The following is a 20,012-nucleotide window of genomic DNA, read 5'->3' as shown; positions in this document are numbered from 1 at the left end:
CACGGCTAACGTACCGCAACGCAGCCATGTCATCAGCAACAAGAGCGATTTATTTCATGTACACATCCTGGACACTTTATTAGGTACACTTTCATAATCTACACTGTGGCGTTTTCTCCGCAGAGGCAGAAAATAATGTGAAAACGGACGTTAAAATTGCCGCTGAAGGCTTCACTTCTCGCTAGTGGCATTGTTAGCTAATGCTACTTTAAGCGTTAGCATACAGTAATTGAAATATAAATAAAAAATAAATAAATAAAAAACCGTTTGTGTCTTTCTTGTTTAGTGACAATTTTCACTCATGGCGCAAACATGTGTTTTGTGTGTTTTCATCTTTGAAAAAGCAAATGTTTTGTTGTTGTAGCTTTCCATGTGCAAGCTCAGTGTAGTACTACAGCTAGCGTACAGCGTACGCGGCGTCCTTGGCTAACGCTCCAGTCTGGTGTCAGTTTACTGATGCAGTCTGGGGTCGGTGTGGCGTATTGATGCGCACAGGATGTACAGGAGTTAAAGACTACTTTGTGCCAGGAAATGACAGTAGATAAACATGATTTGATGTTTTTTTGCGTTGATGTCGTGTAGCTGAATTTGGCCCGTGGGTATACTTTCACTAAAATAATAATAAAAAAAAAATACTGCTTGATATCCCTTAGACAGCGTCCCTAGAATATATATATATTTTTTTTTACATCTACACAATACGGAAGCGTTTGGGTTCACTTGAGAAAAAAAAAACAAACTCCTGTTTTTCTGACAAATTAAAAAATTTTGGGAGTATTTTTCTTTCATTTTCTGTTTTTCTGAATATTTTTATGTTGTACTGATTTTTTTTGGTCAAAAAAATATTCTGAAAAACAGGAGGAAAAATTACTAAGAAAAACAGGGGGGGGGAATTATTTTAAAAAAAAACTGGAAAAAAATTATTTAAAAAAAAAACTGGAAAAAATTTATTCCCAAAAACAGGAAAAAAATTATTCCCAAAAACAGAGCTGGTGTTCTGTTTTTTTAGAGTGTTTTTATTTTTATTTTTTTTAATTTTATTTTATTTATTTATTTTTATTTTTTATTTATTTATTTTTTTTAACTTCAAGTGACTTGTAGGCTCGCTAATAGCGGAAGCCGACACTTTTCCGCATACATATGCAATAAGATGGTCATGTTTACTTACTGGCTCTTAATAAAGGAATGAATGTGTCTTAGGGAAAACCCTTTAAAAAAAATATTCTGAAAAACAGAAAAAAATATTCTGGAAAAACAGAGGAAAATATATTTTTTAAAAAAAGAAAAAAAATACTCCAAAAAACAAAGCTCCCCCCAAAAATTAGTCAAGAAAACAGGACTTTTTTTTTTTCTTCAAGTGAATGCAATACGCTTCCGTACGTGTACACTATATTTCCGTAAACATGATCCTCCTCTGTGTAAGTCGATCTGATCTTACGGAAGGTCCCATTAGCGTGAGCCCCCGTGGGAGTCGGTGTCCCGGCCCACCCCTGCTCAGCATCATAATATTACTCATGAAACATTCACATCTTCACGTGAGCAGAAACATCAGGCCAGCCTCCCCATTGGCGCAGCCCGGATGGGCCCAGAACAGGAGACGAGGTTCTATTGGTGTAGTAAGACGGGCGAGAGAGGCCGCTGAGCGATTCGGGATCGATTTGATCCTCGCCCACACAGACGTGGGCGAGGATGAATATAGAGGGATGGGAAGTTTTCATGTATGCGTAATTACCGGTGGATTATGGGAACGAACACGCGTTGGGGTCCTTCCACAAAGTGGATCGAATTCTGCTGATCGGCGCAAAAAGTGAAATTGAGAGAACGGCTGAACGCTTACAAGCGTATTATCTCAGTTTGCACTCGATGGCCTGTAATTGCTGTGAAGAGCTGCGAAATCCGTGTGGATGGGCGCATTGACTTCAATAATAGTGACTGTGGAATTGCCATGGCAACTGTGGCTCACCTGCTTTAGTCAAGGGGGAGGCCAACCAGGGCAAATGGATTGGGCAGATCGAAGTTTTTCAAGTCAGGAAAATCATTTTTAAACATTTGGAGGACCAAAACTGCCAACATTCAAAATAAATAAATGACTTAATTAATAAACAAATGACTTTAAGTAAAAAAAAACGGATATAAAAACTATGATAAAAAATATATATATACAAAAATAATATATATAAATTGAAATAAAATCAAAAAATATACCCATAAATAAAGTAAAAAAATAGTAAAAAAAAAAAACGAGATTCAAAAAATTTCGAAAATAAATACAAAAATAAATATACAAACAGAATTAAATATCAATAAATAAAAACGCTCTGCTCTAACATTTATTTATTGCATGCTGCAGACGCTCTGCCAGGACGAAATGTTATTCAAATGAGGGGGCGGTCCTATCGACAATCTTATCTACTGTCACCACCACCACAACTTACTGACTTGAGTTGCTGGACAACAAGTCGAGGTCCAACCCAAGACACGCTTAGGACCGCCCCCCTCATTTGAATAACATTTCGACCTGGCCGTGCATCTGCAACAAGAAATAAATGTGAGATCCGAGCGTTTTTATTTGATTTAATTATATTCTATTTATTTTAGTATTTATTTTGACATGTTTTTACATTTCTTTTTTGAATCTCATTTTTTATTTATTCACATATATATATTTTATTTCCATATATATATTTTTTAAAATGTAATTTCTGAATGATATTTTTTACATCCGTTTTTATTTTCACTTTTTGTCATTTATTTATTTTGAATTTTGGCCGTTTTGGTCCTCCATAGCATAACCCCTATTACCGAGCAGTTAGCTTTTCCAGGCCTTTACCGCAGCCTCTTTCAGTTCTTTCCGTTTCTGGCGGTTTCTCCCTTTAGTCTTCTCATCGGGAGGTAAAATGCATTCTCTATTGGGTTAAGGTCTGGTGATTGACTCGGCCAGTCTAAGACCAACCCCCCACACCCCCACTTAAGTCCTTTGAGTTGTTATTTTGTTTAGTCTGTGCAGAAAAGCAAATATTACACGCGTGATGAAAACGTGTCAAAACAGCTTTAATAACTGCCAATGAAACAGTCACTAAACGAATGAAAACCTTTTCTTTGTACAAAATGATAGGGAGGGGCGGGGGGGGGATAAGAATACATGAAAAATATGCATATTCAGTTTTTACACCAGCAGTGATGCCGCTTTTAATTCTTTATTTTTGCTGTGTCCCATTAACAGAAAAGCATGACGGTCTTACATGGTGTGGAAAAACGGGTTAAACTTTGATATGAGCCTTTTCTTTTTTTTTTTTTAATTTTTTTTTTTTTTTAAACTGAGTTGGTAACTGAAACAAACACACTTGCAAGGTAACATCTGCAAACATTGTTCCCTTCATTAAAGCCTTGAAACCAAACATGACGATAATGCGTTTTTGTCCACATTTGACCTACTGCCATCCAACGTTTCGCGACAACCGTCAAAGAGCCGCGGCGGATAGTTTCGATTTCCCTTTTGTTTCGCCGCCTTCCTTTTTCAATTCTGTCCCGTTTAGCCAGAAATCTCCACGAAAGCAAAGTGAGACAAGGAAAGCACTTTACAAAAGGCGAATAAAACACGCCACAATAGAACACACAACGTTTCAAAGAGTTAAACGACTTGTGAAAACAAAACAAAAAAAAAAACGTAAAATGACGACAACTGATTACACAAATAATGCATCACTTCATACATTTAAGGCACCTGAAACAAAAAGGGTTTATGACGGGCTTAGAAATGGTTCGCGTTTGCGCTTTAAGGCTGTTATATCGGGCCAAACAACAACAACAACAAAAAAAATCCACTCATTAAGGGAACTCAACCTGAAAATTTTCTTTACAATGACATGTTGTATGCGCCCTCACTAGTCTAAACATCTCAAGGGGGCGGCCATTTTGTTACTCACGGCCCATTGAAAATGAGGTGGCAAATCCAGGTCCAGAAAGTAAAAAGCCTGCCAGCTTCTTTTGCTAGCTAGCTCGCTAGCAGGTAAACGAGCAGCATTGGAGCTAGTTAGAGAGCTAGCTAGCTAGCGCCAAAGGCTAAAGCCAAACTATGGCAGCGTTTTTACTTTCTGGACCTTGATTTGCCACCTCTGAAAATGACATCACAGTTACTCAAGTTTCAGGCAACGACCAATCACAGCTCACCTGTTTTTTTTTGAGTTTGGTCATGTGACCTTCGCAAGCTGAGCCGTGATTGGTCGTTACTTAAGCCCTGAGCGACCGTGATGTCATTTTCTGGTGGCGGTGAGTGACAAAATGGCCGCCCTCTGAGATGGATGAAACGGGTGGATTATTTTTATTTTTTTTACAAACGCAATATTTAACAGAATGTGTGATACAACATATCGTAAAAAAAAAAAAAAATAAAAAAAAATCTTTGGGTTAACGTCAACTTTTAAATCGTAAGAAGGAATAAATTAACAATAATTTCAGAACGCAAAATACAGCACAGATTCGGACATTTCCGAGTTGACAATGAAAAAAAATAAGTACAAAATAAAGTTCCCTGCAACAAACCATTTTTAAACCCTTCAAAAAGTCCTTCATCGGCGGTACCTCAAATTGTAAAGGTTGTTTACTGTGTGACTCTGGATATGACATCATATAAAACCTGCCTATTTTGACTGGCATAAATAAAAGGAATGGCTTTGTAAAAAATAAAATAAAAATAATATTAATCATAATAACAATAATAATAATAATAATAAAAATGTGTGACTTGTCTTAAGTTACTTATTTCAAATATACACAGCGACTCCCGTTTTTTTCCTCTTTTCTTTTTTTTCGTATTTACACGTATGTACAGAGTAATCGTTTGCGTTTTGGGTTCGAATACCTTGAATGGCGTTGCTGCGAAATGGAAGTCTTTGAGTGCACGCGGAGACATTTGAGATTTGGAAAACAAGGAGGGGTCAAACGGGGGGGGGGGGGGGCAGCGCGACGGAGAAAGGCACTTGCTACCAACTCAAATACTGCTAAAGAAAATCCTCAAAACGGAGATTTCAGCCAAGACGATTCGAAACAAGAGAAAATGAGCGAAGGCCACAAAGTAGGCACTGGGGTCTCGTCCTCCATTTTTCCTCCCAAGCCGAGTATTTTGGTAAGGCTGGCGTGTGTGGCGGATTTGAGGGAGCGACAACCCAATAAAAACCCTCGCGGGTCCTTTTGAATTTGTATACGCCCCCTTAACTATTCAAAACCGTAACAGTCTGTAAAATAAACAAATGATAACGATTTTTTTTTCTCTACTTCCCAATGAGTCTTATTTGAACAAAAATTGCAGCAGGCTTCTTTTACCTCCTGGAAACTGTTACATTTCAGTTCGGCATATCCAGAAAAAAAAAAAAAAAGGCAAATCGAAGCAAAAAATAAAATGAAATAAAATACGTCCACTGTGCTGCCTTCAAAACAAAATGTCCGGTGACTGACAAATATGATCACAAAGCAAATAATGGCTTCTTGAAACACAAAAGCCGTTTTCTTCCCACAGGTAAGTCAGTCCAAAAAAAACAAAATGGCTGCCTGGCAGCTTTCTCACTTCCTTCTCAACGAGTCTGCGCTTGAAATGTCTTATACACAATGGTCTCTGACGTCTTTCTGGCCGGTCATGACGGCGCTGACGTTTTTCCAGCGGTTGTCTTTGGGGCTGTAGCCTGGGGTCCGGTGGGGCGCTTTGAGGGGCGAACTGGAAGTGTGCGTGGTGCAAATCAGCCCCCCGCTCCCGCTCGACTGCACTGCAGCCTTTGAGTACTTATAAACCGGCTGCTTTGCCGCCGCCGCCCCGCGCGGCTCCTCCTCCAGCTCCGGCTCGCCTTCCGTCTCCTCCTCCGTCTCCTCCTCCTCCTCCTCTTCATCATCACACGTCCGATTGAAGGGCCCCATGAGCTTTTTGCGCTCCTGCTCGGCCTCCCTGTTGCTCTCTTTCAGCAGCTGCTGCTGCTGCTGCTGCTGTAGCGGACGTCCCGCCACGAGGCCGAGCGGCTCCCAGTGGTTGTTGACGCTGTCGTCGGCCGGGAAGCGCACGTTCCGTTCGCGCTCTTTTCTCCGTTTGCGAGTCCACCAAACGCAAACGATGATCCAGAAGAGGCAGAGCAGGCCGAAGACGACGCACAGCAGAGGCAGCAGGTAGTCTGTTGACACGGACAGATGACGGAATCACGGGGGGGGCTGGTTTGATAAATGCCGTAAACGTGGTTCTAAAGCCATTTAGGGCATGACCGAAAAAAAAAAAAAAAAAAAGTATATATATCGATTCAGAATCGATTTTCGATTAAGACCGATTTGATTAACAATGCTTCAATTTATAGATGTGCAAGGAATCGTAATGATTTACTCCAGTCTGACTCGCTAATGCTAATTAGCGCGCTACTCGCGGCACTTTTATCACTCAAAAGACACCACACTGCAAAAACAAAAAAACAAAAAAAAATTTTATTAGAATAACTTGATCGTGACTTTTTCCTTCTACTCTCGAATGTGGCTGCAACTTAACAGTGTATCAGACCGCGTGGAACCACACTGCCCCCTAAGTGGCCAAATCGGGTACAACATGAACAGCGCTCCCAATAAAGGCGCACACAAACAAAGGGAAGACCGTATTAAAATTATTTAAATAAAAACGATTTTGGGACATTTAAAATCGATTCTAAATCGTACTAAATGAGAATCGCGATTCTTATGAGAATCGATTTTTTGGGTTACAAGTACTAATAATTTGATTTAAAAAAAAATTATTATCATTTCGCACACAAGAAATCCACAAAAATTTAAATAAAAAATAAATCAATACAAAATGAAAATTCCCAAACTATTCTATCCCTGGCACGACTTACCCATCGACCGTGACGTGACCTGCGTTTCCACTTTGACCTCGGTGACGGCCAACATGATGCTACTGCTGTTCCTTTTGGACAACGTGCTGACGATGGTGTTGGCCGTCTCCTGTATCAGGCTGTTGTCCGCCAGATCCTCGGGCTGGAAAGACTGACAACCAAGTAAGAGAGCACGCAAGACTTATGAGTCTCAAAAGCTGCACTCGTAACATCTCATGTCACTTTCGTTTCATGATAAAGCGTAGTGAGATTAAGATGACAAAAACACTTTCGATGTCTAGCAGTGATTAAAATGCATCGACTTACTATAGCTACTTCGACGGCGTCCGGACTGGATTGCGACAGGTCACACAGCAGGATGAGACTGTGGTCTTTTGCCAAAGTTCGGGTGTCAGGAAGATACCTCAGCTCAAAGCAGATATTCTCTACTGTTGTTCCCTGAGTGCAAACATTCAATGGCAGTGATTGGTAGTAATATGAAAAGGCGAAAAATTATATGAAAAGGCCAGTCATGAATTTTAACTCATTTCTACGTTTTGGGGTTTGAATATGTTTTTTTATATTTATTTATTTTTATTATTATTTTTTTTTTTAATTGTATTTTTTATTTATTAATGTTTAATATTATTTATTATTATTGTTTATATTTATAAATATTTTATTTATTTATTTAATATTTATTTCAATATTTATTATGAAAAGGTCAGTTGTGAATTTTAACTCATTCAAACCCCAAAATGAAAAAAAATGTAAAAATATATTTTTATTTTAAATATATATTATATACATATATATACATACATACAGTATATATTTTTTTAAATATGTATTTTATTTTTAATATATATATATATATATATATATTTTAAATATGTTTTTAATTATTATTTTTTAATATTTATTAATTTTAATTAATTTAATTATTTATTTATTTAATTATTATTTATATTTATAAATTATTTATATTATTTTATATCATTATTTTATTTATTTTAATATTATTATGAAAAGGTCAGTCGTAAATTTTAACTCATTCAAACCCCAAAATAATATGTTTTGATATTTATTTATATTTGTTTTTATATTAATAATTGTATTATTTATTTATTTTAATTTACTATCTATTTATTTGAATATTTTCGTACTTATTTTTATTATTATTTATATTTATATATCATTTATATTATTATCTATATTCATTTATATTATTATTATTATTTAATATGAAAAGGGCAGTGGTGAATTTGAACAGGACTCACCAGTGGGACTTTGTCTTTGTTGAAAACCAGCGTGACGCGGCCGCAGTTGTTGTCCAGGTGGCCGCTGTTGGGCTGACACTTGGTGCTCGTTTGTGTCAGCACTTGGGAGCAAATCCCCCACTCGTGACAAGGGGCTGAAAAACACGTCAGGTATCTGTGCGGTTCACATTCACGTCCGGCGGGGCAGGACGGAAAGGTCGGGTCCTGGTCCGAGACCTGCAGGCGGCAGGGCCGTCGACCGCACTGAACCTGAGGTCAAACGGGGGACGACGGACATTTTAGTCAAATATCTGACATCGTGTATGAATGGATTTTGATTGTACAGAAAAACAATAACAAACAGAGAGAGACAGGATGGAAAGGTTTAAGATATCTTAGCGAGATCTTAGATAAAGGAAGATGCTAGGTAGGTGGGTACTAGAGTTCCATTTCATGGGTAAGAAATTATTATTATTATTAGTAACACCTGGTCATTAAATTGACAGGAACTGAAATTGGAGGGAAATGTTGAGTTTTGTTATTACAACATTAAAATGTAAATATGTCAAGTAAAAATAGACTGGCTTCATTTTAGATTTTATTTTAAAAATAAATAAATAAATAAATATAAATATATATATATAATTATTGTCAGTCAAACTTTCATAATAAAAAAAAAATAATAACAATAATTCTGAAATGTCACGGTTTAAAATGCCATTCCAATGAAGTGGCGAAATCAGGTGTCGTTTTTCTATGCTTTGCAAGGTTGTTAAATGTAACTATTAAAGTAACTTGTTTTTTTCCCCCCCTGAATTATTTTGAAAATCAAGTATTCAGTAAAGTACCTTTTAAAATTCAGTAATCAGTAACGAGACTAGCTTACTTGGTTGTTGGTATCAGCTAAATGTAACAACTTAAGTAACTTCTTTTTTATATCTCGTTCACTTTTTGAAATTATGTCATCAGTAAAGTAAGTTTTTTTTTTTTTTTTAAACAAAGCAATCAGTAGAGTAACTAAGTTACTTTCAAGATAACCGTGGTAAAATTGACCAGCAGTGGTTGCCGGTATCTGCTAAATGTAACTACTTAAGTAGCTTTATTATTATTATTATTATTTTATTTTTTTATCTCGGTCACTTTTGAGGTTAAGTAATCAGTAAAGTAACTAAGTGATTTTTTTAAACAAATCTGTAGAGTAACTACGTTACTTTTTTTTAAATCAAGTAATCAGTAGAGTAACTAAGTTACTTTCAAGATGACTGTGGTAAAATTGACCAGCAGTGGTTGCTGGTATCTGCCAAATGTAACTACTAAAGTAACTTTATTATTATTTTATTTTTTATCTCGGTCACTTTTGAGGTTAAGTAATCAGTAAAGTAACTAAGTTATTTTTTTAAATCAAGTAATCAGTAAAGTAACTTTTTTTTATTTTTTATTAAGTAATCAGTAAAGTAACTAAGTTACTTTCAAGGCAACTGTGGTAACACTACACCGGCAGTGGCTCTGTCAAATACAACATATCAAAACACCTAAGACGACTCTTCCAATTGTCAGTTTTTGGGGCGGGACTTCCCCCCCCCATACGAGCACCGTCCATGAAATTGGAGAATCTGAGAATATTCATTCACCGCCGTGTACTTCATTTGATGGGTTCTAATTATGAGGAAGGTCTTCCATCCATCATTTGTTGGCTGGAAGCAGCTAACTTGTGGACTGACAGATGCGGAATATTCTGAAAACAATGACATGAAAATGAACGTAGCTACCTTCGTGCAGTCCACTTTCCCGTTGCCGCAGTAGCAGCCGTTGCACTCCTCCTCCCACCGGCTGCCGTGAGGAAACTGAAGGCCGGCGTAGTGACACGACTTCCCAAAACCGATGACTTTACACACGCAGACGAGGAAATAAGACATGTTGAACATCCTTGTATGCATGAATGAGGAATACAGATACAACTATGTCTTATAAAAAAAGTGCTTACACTCTTGACACCGGACTCCCGTCCTCCCGAGTGGACAAATGCAGCGAAAACCGTTGATCTCATCCACACAAGTCGCGCCGTAGGCACACGGTGACGACTGACACTCGTTGATATCTGATTGACAAAAGAATGGCATCGATCAGGTAAAGGATTCCACCAATGGACTTTTTATTTTTTTCTTATGACACAAAGCAAACTGACCTCTTGACACTTATACTTGGTGACAAAACAGGTGGGTGTGCACAATTTTGCAACCACATGATCTCATTGAGTTTTTTTACCATCTGATTTTTTTTTTCCTTCCATTTGAGTTGTATGGTTACACGAATGGCGGAAAAAGCTTAGAAATGATTCTCACGTGTATTTTAATTGGGGTGTGTAGACTTTTTATATCCACTGTAGGCACAACAAATTACAACATCATTTGATGAGATGTGACAGAGTGATAAAAGTGTCTGAACATATTAAATATGATTTGCCAAGTTCTGCCAAATGCGCAATCTGGATCCGATCCAGATGAAAACCGTTTGACACCGCAAACGAGACAAGATTGGACAGAAATGTGAGCCAGGAGCATTTTTTTTTGTTTTTAAAGATGGCGTGGATGGTGGCAAGTTGTGGAATAAAAGTCGGCTTTTGTCATTTGAGACGCACAAAAAAGTCAGAATGAGAAATCTCAAATTCAAGCTGGACAGAAAAAGGTGGACGGACACTTTCTGGCCCGAACAAAGGACAAAAGCAGAAGAATTTCAGGGTCACTGCTTAATTTGTCTTATGTGGGCATTTGTGTGACTGCCCAAGTATAGAGGAGGGGTGACCTCTGACCCCTGGAGGCATGTCAGGACAAAGAAAAAGCCGCCAGGGCGCCATCCGGGGCTTGGATTTTGGTGACCCACAACAGTCAAAAGCATTTTTGTCCGAACGGCGCTGATGTCTGCTTTAAGGGTTTCGATAAACCCGCCGTCGCTACTTACTGATTCTGCAGTCGGGCCCGGCGAACCCGGGGGCGCACTCGCATCGGAACCAGTTGACTCCGTCCACGCAGATGCCGCCGTTGTAACTGAAGGGGGACGTAAATGACGATTAGATGAGACCGACATCCTTTTTCCACTCGCAACAAAGCACATCCATTTGTGTGTGTGGTGTTGGGGGGGTCGGGGGGGGGGGGGGGTTTACAAAGCTCAATTCAACTCATCAATACAAGCTTCCACCTTTCAGATGCTAATAGGCGTGTCCAGTCCCTCCCCTCCTCTCCTCTCATCATGCCACTCTTCCTCAAAGCCCACCCCAGCACCCCCCCCCCTCCAGGTCGCACAGAAAGAAAAGGGACCTTTCCACCCCCCACCTGCGTTCACCACGGGGGTAGAGTCGGTGTTACTCCACCTCTCCCCGTCCTTTTCAATTCCCAAAAGCTCTCCGCTTGCCGAGATGTCCCTTTGAGGCTCGATTTGAGGACACCTTCTACTCCTTTTAGGGAGCGCCCGCACCCCCCCCTGTCCTTAGAGCCCTTGCGAAGACTGTGTGAAGCGCGAGGGAGGAGAGGGAGGGCCGGGATAAATGGAGGGGAGGATGGGCGGGGTAAGCTTTGACGACGCGGCGGGAGTGTGCGAGGCAGGAAACGATACGTACCATGGATGAGGGTTGCAGTCGTTGATATCTGTTGGAGGAGCACAAAAGACGTTTAAGCGGGACGCGGGACTGGCTTGCATATACGGCAGCAAATTTTTTAGAAAAAAAAAATATATACATTTATATTCATGTCAATCACCAAATTTCAGTTTGTAAAACCTACGGGATAACCAATTTCCCATGTGAGAGTGGAAAGTTACTCCTGTATATAAATTCCGATTTAAACGGCATTACACAAATAGGCGTAATTTCCGCTTATAACTTTCCGTGGTAAAAAAAAAAAAAAAAGACATTATATTCATGTCATTCACCAAATTTCTGTTTGTAAAACATTCGGGATAACCCGTTTGACACGTGGGATTGGACAGTTACGCCCGTATATAAATTCTGATGTAAACAGCAACGCCATTATGTAAATAGATGTCATTTCCGCTTTAAACTTCTGCGGGAAAAAAAAAAGACATTATATTCATGTCATTCACACAAAAAAAAATTCTAAAACACACGGGATAACCCAATTCACATGTGAGAGTGGAAAGTTACTTCCGTAAATAAATTCCGATGTAAACAGCAACGCCATTACACAAATAGACGTCATTTCCGCTTATAAATTTCCACGGAAAAAAAAAAAAGACATTATATTCATTTCATTCACCAAATTTCAGTTTTTAAAATATTCGGGATAACCCATTTCACATGTGAGTGGAAAGTCACTCCCGTATATAAATTCCGATTTAAATGCCATTACACAAATAGACGTCATTTCCGCTTATAACTTTCTGCAGTCCCAAAAAAAAAAGACATTATATTCATGTCATTCACCAAATTTCTGTTTCTAAAACATACGGGATAACCCAAATTCACATGTGAGAGTGGAAAGTTACTCCCGTATATAAATTCCGATTTAAACGCCATTAGACAAATAGACGTCATTTCCGCTTATAAATTTCCGCGCAAAAAAAAAGGACATTATATATTGATGTTATTCACCAAATTTCATTTTTTTTTTAAACAAACGGGATAACCCATTTTATATGTGGGATTGGACAGTTACTCCCGTAAATAAATTCCGATGTAAACAGCAACGCCATTATGTAAATAGACGTCATTTCCGCTTATAACTTTCTAAGGTAATTACATAAATTTTAACAATCTTTCCCAAAAAAAAAAAAAAAAAGATTATTAAAAATGTAAAAAAAAAAGAAGTATATTTATGTTTAAAAAAAAATAAAAGATTATTAAAAATTAGGGGCATCAGGCGATTACAATTTGTAATCGGAATTACTTCCCTAGTTAACTCACGATTAATCACAAATTTTATATCTGTTCTGAATGTACAAAAAAAAATTTAGGTTTTCATACTCTTGTTAACAAAAATGGGAGGAAAAAAAGTTAAACTAATAGAAATAGTTTAAATGAATTTTTGACGTCTATAGCCGTCAATGGCAGTGAATGAGTTCACAGCAACGTCATTACACAAATAGACGTCATTTCCGCTTATAAATTTCCACGCAAAAAAAAAAGACATTATATTCATTTCATTCACCAAATTTCAGTTTTTAAAATATTCGGGATAACCCATTTCACATGTGAGTGGAAAGTCACTCCCGTATATAAATTCCGATTTAAACGCCATTACACAAATAGACGTCATTTCCGCTTATAACTTTCTGCAGTCCCAAAAAAAAAAGACATTATATTCATGTCATTCACCAAATTTCTGTTTCTAAAACATACGGGATAACCCAAATTCACATGTGAGAGTGGAAAGTTACTCCCGTATATAAATTCCGATTTAAACGCCATTAGACAAATAGACGTCATTTCCGCTTATAAATTTCCGCGCAAAAAAAAAGGACATTATATTCATGTTATTCACCAAATTTCATTTTTTTTTTAAACAAACGGGATAACCCATTTTATATGTGGGATTGGACAGTTACTCCCGTAAATAAATTCCGATGTAAACAGCAACGCCATTATGTAAATAGACGTCATTTCCGCTTATAACTTTCTAAGGTAATTACATAAATTTTAACAATCTTTCCCAAAAAAAAAAAAAAAAAGATTATTAAAAATGTAAAAAAAAAAGAAGTATATTTATGTTTAAAAAAAATAAAAGATTATTAAAAATTAGGGGCATCAGGCGATTACAATTTGTAATCGGAATTACTTCCCTAGTTAACTCACGATTAATCACAAATTTTATATCTGTTCTGAATGTACAAAAAAAAATTTAGGTTTTCATACTCTTGTTAACAAAAATGGGAGGAAAAAAAGTTAAACTAATAGAAATAGTTTAAATGAATTTTTGACGTCTATAGCCGTCAATGGCAGTGAATGAGTTCACAGCAACGTCATTACACAAATAGACGTCATTTCCGCTTATAAATTTCCACGCAAAAAAAAAAGACATTATATTCATTTCATTCATCAAATTTCAGTTTTTAAAATATTCGGGATAACCCATTTCACATGTGAGTGGAAAGTCACTCCCGTATATAAATTCCGATTTAAACGCCATTACACAAATAGACGTCATTTCCGCTTATAACTTTCCGTGGTAAAAAAAAAAAAAAAAGACATTATATTCATGTCATTCACTAAATTTCTGTTTGTAAAACATACGGGATAACCCATATTACATGTGTGATTGGACAGTGATTGGACAGTTACATCAGGCGATTACAATTTGTAATCGTAATTACTTCCCTTGTTAACTCACGATTAATCACAAATTTTATATCTGTTCTGAATGTACAAAAAAAAATCTAGGTTTTCATACTCTTGTTAACAAAAATGGGAGGAAAAAAAGTTAAACTAATAGAAATTGTTTAAATGAATTTTTGACGTCTATAGCCGTCAATGGCAGTGAATGAGTTCACAGCAACGTCATTACACAAATAGACGTCATTTCCGCTTATAAATTTCCACGCAAAAAAAAAAGACATTATATTCATTTCATTCACCAAATTTCAGTTTTTAAAATATTCGGGATAACCCATTTCACATGTGAGTGGAAAGTCACTCCCGTATATAAATTCCGATTTAAACGCCATTACACAAATAGACGTCATTTCCGCTTATAACTTTCCGTGGTAAAAAAAAAAAAAAAAGACATTATATTCATGTCATTCACTAAATTTCTGTTTGTAAAACATACGGGATAACCCATATTACATGTGTGATTGGACAGTGATTGGACAGTTACATCAGGCGATTACAATTTGTAATCGTAATTACTTCCCTTGTTAACTCACGATTAATCACAAATTTTATATCTGTTCTGAATGTACAAAAAAAAATCTAGGTTTTCATACTCTTGTTAACAAAAATGGGAGGAAAAAAAGTTAAACTAATAGAAATTGTTTAAATGAATTTTTGACGTCTATAGCCGTCAATGGCAGTGAATGAGTTCACAGCAACGTCATTACACAAATAGACGTCATTTCCGCTTATAACTTTCTAAGGTCAATAAAAGACATTATATTTATGTCACTGACCACATTTCAAAAACACATACTAAGGTTCCATTCAAATAAATTAATATACCAAATATTCACGTCAAAAATGAGGTAACCCAGGAGTCTTATTTGGATGTTTACATGGCAATATTAGCAATATTCAAGTTTTGAAAGTGTTATTGACTGCATGTCGGGCTTCGCACATCACAAAATGCACAGATGGAATATTTTTGGGAAATTACTTTGGCTGCAGGTGGGTCCTTCCCAACCTTCTTTGCAGATGCAAGTAAAGGTGTCGACTCCTCCCACGCAGGTGCCAGAATTCAAGCAAGGACTGGAGGCACATGTGCTGTTCTTGGCTGTCAAAAGAATCAAAACAAAAAAATGTTGGAAAAACGAAAGTTGTGCTGACTCCAGAATCGCTTAAGCGTATTTGCTACCAGTCTTTAAAAAAAAGCTTCATTTTTGTCTCATCAGACCACATATCCTAGAACATTAACCGAATGTAGGTACGCAGCATAACAAAAAAAAAAAAAAAAAGTAGACCCATGTTGACAAAGACAACCCTCTTCAGTGTTGACTGCTAAAAGCCTTGCACCAACAGCCAATGTGTGCACAACCTAAATTAAACAGAAGCTCACCCTCCTCATAAAGGTCGGGTTAATTAGCGAACACAGTAAACACTGGTGGCCTTTAGCAACAACACACAAAGCTAGTTAATAGCATTACACAGCGTTTTCAATTAAAATATGAAAATCGGAGCATTTCAAGCGAAACCAGAACATTCCGGAAAATCTCACCTGTGTTGCATGTGTTTCCTGCCCAGCCAGGCGGGCAGGCACAGCGGAAGGTATCCCCGTGGTCGTAGCACGTGGCTCCATTACTGCACGTGGTGGCGTCACATTGTCTCTCACCTGCCCCGGATCACCCAAAAAAAAAAAAAAAACGCGCTTACATCACACAATGGATACAAAATATTCCGTTGGACAACACGGTGGACTCGAGGCCAGGAATTACTCACGCGAATGGCAGGTCTTGCCCTTCCAGTTGTCGGCGCACTCGCAGTAGAAGTCGTTCACAAGGTCGACGCAGCGGCCGCCGTTTTTACACGGGTTGTGTCCGCACTCGTTGACATCTGAGAAATGCGACGAAAAGAACTTTTGAAATGACGTCTGAATGAGGGCTGACTTGGGAGCCAATAACAAGAAGGTGTCATGCCATATCGCTTTCTGGCCAAACTTCAAATTTCCCCACATTTGGGTCAATTCAGTGCACCGTGACAAACTGTTAGCGCGAGTGAACAAGTGTTGGCGTGGTGGTGGAATTTTTATTTTATTTTTTTAAGTAGAAAAGACCACGTTGGGAACTTACTGAGGTCGCAGAGTTGCCCCTCCCATCCGTCAGGACACAAGCACTGAAAGGAATTGACACCGTCAATGCAGGTTCCCCCGTTTCTACACGGCCTGTTGAGGCAGTCGTTTATGTCTGAAACGTGAAGAAGAGTCGGAGGTTAGCTTTTCATAGCCACTGTTTGTTGGAGCAAAAACTACAAAACCAGTAAATGGTGTGGGAAGTTGGGCTACGGGCCAAGTAAGAACCTTTCATATTGGTGTTGATCCAGGATTCGGTTGAAACATTTCCTAACATTGCACAGCTTTTTTCAACTCATTTACTGCCTGTCCAGTTAAAATTGATTTTTGACGTATATAGCCGTCATTGGCAGTGAATGAGTTCATTTCTTAAGTGATCAATAATTATATTTGACCAAATTCAGTTACATACACAAGAGACCAGCGTCCATCGTATAGTTTGCTGCTGCCTTCTAAGCAGTCAAAAAAGAAGCATCATGAAGAAGGAAAAGGAAAATCCATTCCAGAGTATATCACATTTTTGGGAACGGATATTTTGGGTGCCAGTCCGAGCTCTAACTTTAACCCTGGAGAACCCACGGGGTCAAATTTGGCCCCTATAAATTCTGCTACTCAAATAACAAAGACCTTTTTTTTTTTTGTTGCAAATTTTACTTCAAAAGTCCAGAGTGCCACTTCTGACCCCTGCATGGGGCCATCTAGTGGATGAATATTGCACTTACATGAGCCAGAGTGGTGGTGACAAGATGGCTAAAATGCAACAAATGAAAGAAAAAAATTATATTGTTCAATGTAGCTGTGTATTTGATTGATTATTTTCTTAAATTCTTAATAGTTTACTGACAGTTTTTGTCAAATCCCAAAGGGTCAAATTTCGCCCTAATCCTAAATTAGGGAATAAAGGGTTAAAATTGAAAAAACATATATTTTGGTGTTCAGTGAATTTACAGCAGTCATTTAATGTATAATTCATAATTTTCCAAAGAAGAAAAGGGTTCTCGGGTTCTCCAGGGTTCAAGTTGCAGGACCAGCCAAAGTGCGACATAGTCCAAAAAAAAAAACCTCATTCTAATGAAACTTTATGGCGGAATAACCTTTGAATCGACAACACATCTTCCCAACGTTTGACAATCCTGCAAAAGAGATCTTCACACTTGACTTGCGTACGTACTCTCATGACAGTAGATGCCGCTGAAGCCCGGGTCGCAGATGCAGGTGAAGTTGCCCGTCGGCCCGCTCACACATCGACCCCGGGTTCCGCAGACGTTGGAGGAGATGCGCCGCACTTCTGCGGAGTCGTTGGTCGCTATGGCAACAGTGCAGCTGTCGATAACTGCAAGCAAATAAAGAAGAAGGAAAAAAAAAAACGGCACGGTTAGTGTACTTCCCCCATTTGGTCGTTTTGTGTAGCACGGTTTATACAACGGCAGGTCGTAAAAAGGGGATTTTTGTTTGATTTCTCGGGAAGATTATGGGTCACCTTGACACGGGCTGGTTTTGCAGTCCACCTTGGGTTGCTCACAGGTTTTCCCCTCGAAGCCCTCAGGACACGCGCAGTAGAAGTCCTGGACCATACTGTGGCACTTGGCCTGGTTCTCACATGGGTTCGGATCGCAGGCGTCCGACGGGGATGAGATCTGGGTCATTTGGATAAAAGAGGTGGGGAGACGTCATGAAGTCGTCAATCCCAAGAGCTGCAACTGGACACAATTTTGACACATGACTAAACTGGTTGTTTTTTTTTTTGTTTCCAGTGAGCTGCTTAGCTTATGAAGATAAACGTTGCTATGCTAAGTTAGCGTAGGGCAAAATCTTGACCAGGAAAAGATGAAGGGCAAAACACATTTGGTGATATATTGGACATGACCGATGAGCAAAGTCAAGATAAAGGACCAAAAAGAGCCACCCTGCTCGCCTGCTCGCCCCCCCCCCCCCCTCATTTTTACACACTTCAAAACAGAGGTTGGAGGGAAAATCTGCAGGTTTTTGTAAACATCACTACTGTGCATAAACGCCGGGCTGCACCCGTTGCCATTTAAGGTGCTGAGCGGGAGAGACTTTGAGCGGGTCAGCAAGAGTGGGTGAAGTCTGTGGTCACACGTAGTTTATTTTAACCCAAGTGTCATGCGCACATACCAATTTTCTTTACTATTTGGATGTGTGTGGTCAAAGACAGGAACACTAAATCATGACATTTGAGTGGTTTTCGGAGCATTGACTTACATCGGGGACATCATTTCGGAGGGCATTATAGAATTCTCCTTTTTTTTTCTCCTTTTGAATCGGATCCGGGATTGGTATTGTAACATGGTTACCACAGCCATGCAAACATGTTTATTCGTGTATAAGCTTGTTGCACAATAAAGTTTTCTAATTAGTACCACTAGCTAACCACTTTTTAGTAGAGTGACCAGATTTTTTAAAATTAAAAAACGAGACACAAGGCTCAAATCGCGACTCTGGTCTGGTCACCCTAGAAAGGAACCTATACAGTATATGAATGGTAAAGAATTTAACAAACAACAGTTGTGTCCCGGGAATCGAGACACAATGCTCAAATGGGACCGTCCCCCTTAAACCGCTACTGTCCTGTTTAAACCGGGACATTTGGTCACCCTATAAGGAACTTATATATGAATAATAAGGAAATGAACAATTAACAGTTGTGTCCCGGGACTCGAGACACAATGCTCAAATAGGACCGTCCCGATTAATCAGCTACTGTCCTGTTTGGTTTAAACCGGGACGTTTGGTCACCCTAGAAAGGAACTTATATATGAATAGTAAAGAATTTAACAAACAACAGTTGTGTCCCGGGATTTGAGACACAATGCTCAAATGGGGCCGTCCCGATTAATCAGCTACTGTCCTGTTTAGTTTAAACCGGGACGTTAGGTCAACCTAGAAAGGAACCTATATATGAATGGTAAAGAATTTAACAAACAACAGTTGTGTCCCGGGAATCGAGACACAATGCTCAAATGGGACCGTCCCCCTTAAACCGCTACTGTCCTGTTTAAACCGGGACATTTGGTCACCCTATAAGGAACTTATATATGAATAATAAGGAAATGAACAATTAACAGTTGTGTCCCGGGACTCGAGACACAATGCTCAAATAGGACCGTCCCGATTAATCAGCTACTGTCCTGTTTGGTTTAAACCGGGACGTTTGGTCACCCTAGAAAGGAACTTATATATGAATAGTAAAGAATTTAACAAACAACAGTTGTGTCCCGGGATTTGAGACACAATGCTCAAATGGGGCCGTCCCGATTAATCAGCTACTGTCCTGTTTAGTTTAAACCGGGACGTTTGGTCAACCTAGAAAGGAACCTATATATGAATGGTAAAGAATTTAACAAACAACAGTTGTGTCCCGGTAATTGAGACACAATGCTCAAATGAGACCAAGCCGCTTAATCAGCTACTGTCCTGTTTAAACCAAGACATTTGGTCACCCTATAAGG

General features: G+C 38.5%; 1 protein-coding gene across 2 annotated transcripts in view; it reads right to left on the bottom strand.

Moving 5' to 3' along the window:
* Positions 1–3,030: 3,030 nt before the first annotated feature.
* The window catches only part of jag2b (jagged canonical Notch ligand 2b), a 61,132-nt gene continuing 44,150 nt past the window's right edge, over positions 3,031–20,012 (bottom strand). For both annotated transcript variants that reach the window (XM_077552837.1, XM_077552838.1), the window contains 14 exons: positions 18,023–18,179; positions 17,714–17,875; positions 16,544–16,657; positions 16,194–16,307; positions 15,973–16,086; positions 15,415–15,531; positions 11,709–11,736; positions 11,054–11,139; positions 10,080–10,193; positions 9,865–9,980; positions 8,117–8,365; positions 7,164–7,295; positions 6,858–7,008; positions 3,031–6,155 (listed from right to left, as the gene is read on the bottom strand). In XM_077552837.1, the coding sequence (XP_077408963.1) occupies positions 5,596–6,155; positions 6,858–7,008; positions 7,164–7,295; positions 8,117–8,365; positions 9,865–9,980; positions 10,080–10,193; positions 11,054–11,139; positions 11,709–11,736; positions 15,415–15,531; positions 15,973–16,086; positions 16,194–16,307; positions 16,544–16,657; positions 17,714–17,875; positions 18,023–18,179 (2,214 nt within the window). In that variant the 3' untranslated portion in view covers positions 3,031–5,595. The remainder of the gene's footprint in view (positions 6,156–6,857; positions 7,009–7,163; positions 7,296–8,116; positions 8,366–9,864; positions 9,981–10,079; positions 10,194–11,053; positions 11,140–11,708; positions 11,737–15,414; positions 15,532–15,972; positions 16,087–16,193; positions 16,308–16,543; positions 16,658–17,713; positions 17,876–18,022; positions 18,180–20,012) is intronic.

This window comes from Vanacampus margaritifer, chromosome 19, assembly GCF_051991255.1.
Source record: "Vanacampus margaritifer isolate UIUO_Vmar chromosome 19, RoL_Vmar_1.0, whole genome shotgun sequence".
Classification (NCBI taxonomy): Eukaryota; Metazoa; Chordata; class Actinopteri; order Syngnathiformes; family Syngnathidae; genus Vanacampus; species Vanacampus margaritifer.
The sequence above is the reverse complement of the archived record's forward strand: the minus strand, read 5'-3'. Positions and strand labels throughout refer to the sequence as shown.